The 6332-nt window shown below is 45.9% G+C and overlaps 1 protein-coding gene across 3 annotated transcripts in view; it reads right to left on the minus strand.

Moving 5' to 3' along the window:
* The window catches only part of LOC139232887 (protein CutA homolog), a 29349-nt gene extending 25542 nt beyond the window's left edge, over positions 1–3807 (minus strand). For 2 of the 3 annotated variants that reach the window (XM_070863378.1, XM_070863380.1), the window contains exon 1: positions 3254–3430. In XM_070863378.1, the coding sequence (XP_070719479.1) occupies positions 3254–3304 (51 nt within the window). In that variant the 5' untranslated portion in view covers positions 3305–3430. Of the gene's footprint in view, positions 1–3253; positions 3431–3783 lie in introns of those variants that run through there. The other variant, XM_070863379.1, reaches the window with a different exon arrangement.
* Positions 3808–6332: the final 2525 nt, after the last annotated feature.

The following is a 6332-nucleotide window of genomic DNA, read 5'->3' on the forward strand; positions in this document are numbered from 1 at the left end:
TTCATCCAGTCATGTTTATCTTTAAATGTATTAATTGATACTGCACTTCTTCTTTCGTGCGGTAGTAGCAAAGTAAATCAAATGTCAATATCTAAGTTGGATATCCAGGCCAAAGCTTCCGGTGTAACAGCGTGGATATCTTGTAGGTTGCCTGCAAATTCCCTCTGAGGGCAGTGCTCAATGATGTGCTCCAGGGTCTGATTAGGAGCTCCACAGTCACATGATGGGGAGGCTTTAATCTTCCATCTATGGAGAAGGTGGCAGCATCGACCATGACCGGTTCTGAGGCGATTGATGGTTGTCCACTGTTTGCGAGGAAGGTTTGATGCTTCAGGTTGTACTGTAGGGTCCTCTGTAAGGAAACCATTCCGTATATCGCAGTTCTTCCAAGCATTTCACCATCGGTCATCAAGGCTGAGGGGAGATCACTGAAGGGCTTCGGCGACGGTTCAAAATGGCCTTCTAGATTTGAGATGGGTTGGTGGTAGGTTGTTCAAGTCGGCATGTCTTTGCTGGTGTAGTGGTTGTATTCTCTGGAGACTGCATATTCGCGGCATAGGTGTGGTGGTGCGATGTTTGCAAGCACTTTGCTACAGAATTCAGCTGGACATCAACGGATTTGACATGCAGACTTGATAGCCATACCGGAGAGCAGTGCTCCGCTGTAGAGTACACCAGGGCAAGTGTTGCCGTTCGGAGGGTTTGAGCGTCCCCGTGTGGATTCGGCGAGTTTCTGGATCAAGTTGACCCTACTCTTTAGTTTCTTCCCAAAGCTCTGGAGACAGGGTGCGATCAAACGTGACTCCTAAATAGGAGGGTTTTTTGGCATGATATTGCACTAATTTCCTGTGCTGACCTTTGTTCCAATTATCATTGCAACTGTGGCACAAATAAAATTCCTTTAAATTTTCGCAAGCTTGATGCTTATTAACCATCTACTTGTGTAAATTAAATAGCCTGCTTTTATTTACGTTAACTATTCCTCGCAACATTTCATCATGTGTACACTTAAAGCATATTTCTATTTTTGAGCCTGGGTTACCGATGATTATAAAGCCACAACTTGGGGACCAAAATCAGAGACAGTATTGTGATTACATGGGCTCTGCTATTGATCTTGATTCTGCTGCATAAATAGCTAATGTGTGACAGGCACAGCTTTTGTCAGTGACGTACATATCTTCATTTTCTATTTACTTGAATGGGAGCAGATTAATCACAGGATGCATGTGGGCCACTGACAGCTTAAATGAATAAACAGATAACACAAAGACGACAGTCAAGTCAACACTAAGCTATGTTGGATTTTTCGACTTATAAATGCTACATCAGTCAGTCTTTTATTTTAATTAATTTTCTCAGAATAAGAACGGGTTATATAATGCTTATAAGGCCCAACAATATTAACATAAACTTTCATCATACATAGGCATTTTTAAACAAAGGTTTGCTGCTTTTTTTTCCAAAGAGTTCACAACAAAGAAATACTCAAGTTGAGGCAGGTAAGTAAATAATTCAGTGTACAGAGACTGCCAGGAAAAGCACACCACTTACTATAGTGACCATTTAATTTAAGTACTTTTGTACTTTGATCTGCTCACAGAGGTACGTGAATATAGCTCCATGACATACATCTGATGATGGAATCGAAGACTGCATCCTGTGAATCTCCGATTTCCATCGCTACACTATTGGAGGCCGTGCCTTCAGCTGCCGAGGCCCTAAGCTCTGGAACTCCCTCCCTAAACCTCTCAACCTCTCTATCCTCCTTAAAACCTACCTCTTTAACCAGGCTTTTGGTCACATGTCCTAATATCTCTTTATGTAGCTCGGTGTCAAATTTTGTCTGATACCGTCCCTGTAAAGTGCCTTGGGACGTTATACTACTTTAAAGGCACTATATAAATGCAAGTTGGTGCTGTTGTTAACTTGGGGCACTTCTGTTTTACTGCTGTACACTGACTCCTGACACACAGCTCCCGTGCAGTCAACAGCACTCCCCCGTCTAAAAGCGCTGATAAGCGGCAAGTAATATTTACACCGACAATCGAGAGTCCAACCAACTCCCCTTGACGATCAACGGCATTGTCATCGCCGAATCCCCCACCATCAATATTCTGGGGGTCACCATTGAACAGAAACTGAACTGGACCAGCCACATAAATGCAGTGGCTACTAGAGCAAGATCAGAGACTGGGTATTTTGCTTTGCCGTGAGTGACTCACCTCCTGACTCACTTAAAGCTTTCTACCACCTGCAAAGCACAAGTCAGGAGTGTGATGGAACACTCTCCACTTGCCTGGATGAGTGCAGCTCCAACAACACTCAAGATGCTCGGTGCCATCCAGGATAAAGCAGCCCGCTTGATTGGCGCCCCATCCATTGACTTAAACGTTCATTCCCTCCTCCACCACCGGCGTACCGTAGCTGCAGTATGTACCATTTACAAGATGCACTGCAGCAATTCGCCAAGGCTTCTTCGGCAGCACCTCCCAAACCTGGAACCTCTACCACCAAGAAGGACGAGGGCAGCAGGCGCATGGGAACACCACCGCCTCCAAGTTCCCCTCCAAGTCACACACCATCCTGATTTGGAAATATATCGCCATTCTTTCATTGTCGTTCAAATTCTTGGAAACCCCTCCCCAACAGGTCTGTGGGAGCACCTTCAACACACGGACTGCCGTGGTCCAATAAGAAAGCCCGCCACCAACTTCTCAAGGGCAATTAGGGATGAGCAATAAATGCTGTCCTTGCCAGCGACGCTCACATCCCGAGAACAAATTATTTAGAAGGTGAGCATCCAGTGCCTTGAAGCAATGGGCCTACAGAAACACAGGTCAATCACTCCATGGCCCCTTTTCTGGCTGGGACTGTACCTGCCAGCTCTCCCCTTATTATCCACATTGTCTCCCAATTTACTTTCCAACTGCACTCTCAAATCCTTAGCATGGTGTCACTTTATCAACCAGCACCCCCCCTCCCCCCCTCACACAACGTGTCTTTTTTCCCCACTCTTTTTCACCCTTTGGTGTTGTCTCGCACTATGGCGATTGTCTTTTTTTTCGTTTAAGGCATATATAAATAACTACTTTAATGTTAAAGGACTTTTCAAGGCCACTACTAAGATTTTCTTGCTGCAGACAATTTCAAATCTATTTATTTTTTGCTAGGTAAGTTATGGTAGACATGGAGAAAAAGAATGACTGCATATATGTTACTGCCCAACTTATATCGACAGCTGTACACTCACCAAGAGAAGTGCGCCGAGCCCTGAGCGAAGGGAGCACTGTAAACGCTGCATGAACCAGTCCAATAAATAAGCTTTCTGTGGAGAAGTCACTGAAACAGCGACATGTTGGTGACAGAGCGAGGGAGTGTCAGAAAGACAGTCCCTGTCACCAGGGCAGTCTACTTCCTGGTTCCTCTCCCCACCTCTTGTCTTATTTCTCCTTCACTCCAGCTCTTTTTTCCTCTCGACATGCACCCGCCCTCAAACCCCAATCGCCCTGTCCTCCTCAACCTGTTCACTTTTGTGCCATGTGTAGCACGCTTTCGCCCCACTCCAGAGTCTTTCCAGCTCTCTTGTTCCCCTGTAGTGCTCTCCTGTCCTGGCCGTGACCTACTGGAGATGATCTTTTCTCGCTGCCAATCGCAAGGCAACCTCGCCACTCAGCCCAGTGACTCGCGGTCTGGTTAATACTGTACTTTCTGTAAGTTACTGACAAAGCCGCGCTGAACTTTTATAGTGCAGACCGATCTAGTTTGCGAAGTGAGACTCACCTATTCGTGTTCCAATGTTACCTAACTATTAAAAAAATCCACAGCGCTCCATATTTTACATGGCTTGCAATCTGTCTCATTCTCTTATTCGCATATATTAATCTCACTCCCAACATTTCCTTGAAGTTGATAGCTCTGACAGCAGAGTATGCCTCGTTAATTCCAGTGATGTAATAAAATCCAGTCACTTCGCAATAGCTGGGAGAGCAGGCAGTAATTCATTAACAAGGTGCATTTATATAGCGCCTTGAACAGAGTAAAATATGTCAGGGCACTTACTTCACAGTGGTGTGAGGAACATGGATGTGGAGCCAATAGCCCAGCGAAGGGCAAAATACTGCGGATGCTGGAAATCTGAAATATAAACAGAAAATCCTGGAAATACTCAGCAGGTCAGGCAGCATCTGTGAAGAGAGAAACAGAGTTAGAGTTTCAGGTTGACGACTCTTCATCAGAACTGGAAAAAGTTAGAGATGTAACAGATTTTAAGCAAGTGCAGGGGCAGGGAAAGGGGGGAGGGGAGGAAAGAACAAAAGGGAAGGTCTGTGATAGGGTGGAAGGCAAGAGAGATTAAATGACATAAGAGATGATGGTGCGAGGCAAAAGGGGATGGTAAAGTTAAGAAATAAAAGATGCATCTAGAAAAGGGGTCAATGGGAATATCAGAGTCATCAACAGCTGCCATCTGAAAACATCGGTGCCGAGGTTATGATCTGAAATTGTTGAACTCAATCTTAAGTCTGAAAGGCTGAAATGTGTCTGATCGAAAGATAAGGTGCTGTTCCTCGAGCTTACGTTGAGTTATGATCAGAAATTGTTGAACTCCAATAACCCAACAAAATGAGAATTCAATACCAAAGAAATGCATTATCCAGTTATTTGAGTTAAGCGATTTTGAATCGAGGAGTAGACAGTATTGTAAGTAAAAGTACATGGTTCTATTTCTGGATGTTCAGTGTTCATATTTGTAGTATGTTTCTTGGGCCATAGGTGGTCTTGACTGCGCTGAAGAATCCACGCACGTCGTGGTTGTTGGCTAGCTGCTGGATCTCCTGTGCTTTCTCCACCCACATCTGTTTTTTAGGTCACGGGTTTTTTGTTGCACCCAAGGCCCTATCCCACTGCTGGCCAAGAATGGAGAGGTACTCATCAAGGACAGAGAGGCAGTCAGTGCCCGTTGGAAGGAGCATTTCGAAGATCTCCTTAACCGAGACTCTGTCTTCAATGCGAGTGTCCTCAACTCCATCCGCAGCATGCTATCCGCCATCATCTCAGCATAATGCCAGCCCAGCACGAGGTAGAAAAGGCCAACTGTCAGCTGAAGAATAACAAGGCTACAGGAGCAGATGGAATTCCCGCCGAAGCACGAAAGTATGGCGGAGAAGCACTATTGGCATGACTACATGACATAATTTCTCTTATCTGGAAGGAGGGCAGCTTGCCAGGAGATCTCAGGGATGCCTTAATCATGACCATCTTCAAGAAACGGGACAATTCCGACTGCGGTAACTACAGTGGAATCTCCCTGCTGTCGGCCACAGGGAAAGTCATCACAAGAATCCTTCTCAATTGTCTTCTCCCTGTGGCTGAAGAGCTCCTCCAAGAGTCGCAATGTCCACTAAGGGGTAGAATGGACATGATCTTCACCGCGTGACAACTACAAGAGAAATGCAGGGAACAGCACCAACCCTTGTACATGGCCTTCTTTGACCTCACAAAAGCCTTTGACATTGTCAACCGTGAGGGATTATGGAACGCCCTCCTCCATTTCGGCTGCCCTATAAAGTTTGTCACCATCCTTCATCTGCTCCACGATGACATGCAAGCCGTGATCTTGACCAACCAATCCACCACAGACCCAATCCATGTCTAGACTGGGGTCAAGCAAGGCTGCATCATCTTTTTGATCTTCCTTGCTGCAATACTTCATATCACCCTTAGCAAGCTCTTCGCTGGAGTCGAGCTAAATTATAGAACAAATGGGAATCTGTTCAAACTCCATCGCCTCCAGGCCAGATCCAAAGTCATCCCATCCTCTGTCATTGAACTACAGTACGCAGACGATGCTTGCATTTGCGCACACTCTGAGGCCGAACTCCAAGCCATCGTCAACACCTTCACCGAGGCATATGAAAGCATGGTCCTTACGTTAAACATCTGTAAGACAAAGGTCCTCTACCAACCTGATCCCGCCACACAGCACTGCTCCCTAATTATCAAAATCCACGACGAGGCATTGGCAACGTGAGCCATACCTCGGGAGCCTACTGTCAGCAAGAACAGACATTAATGACGAGGTCCAACACCGCCTTCAGTGCACCAGCGCAGCCTTCAGTCACCTGAGGAAGAGAGTGTTTGAAGACCACGACCTCAAATCCGGCACTAAGCTTATGGTCTACAGGGCAGTAGTGATACCCGACCTCCTATATGGCTCAGAGACGTGGACTATATACAGCAGACACCTCAAAACACTGAAGAAGTACCACCAGTGCTGCCTCCGCATGGTGGGATAGACGCACCAACGTCAGTGTTCTCTCTCATGCCAACAT

This window comes from Pristiophorus japonicus, chromosome 20 (assembly GCF_044704955.1).
Source record: "Pristiophorus japonicus isolate sPriJap1 chromosome 20, sPriJap1.hap1, whole genome shotgun sequence".
In the NCBI taxonomy this organism is placed as follows: domain Eukaryota; kingdom Metazoa; phylum Chordata; class Chondrichthyes; family Pristiophoridae; genus Pristiophorus; species Pristiophorus japonicus.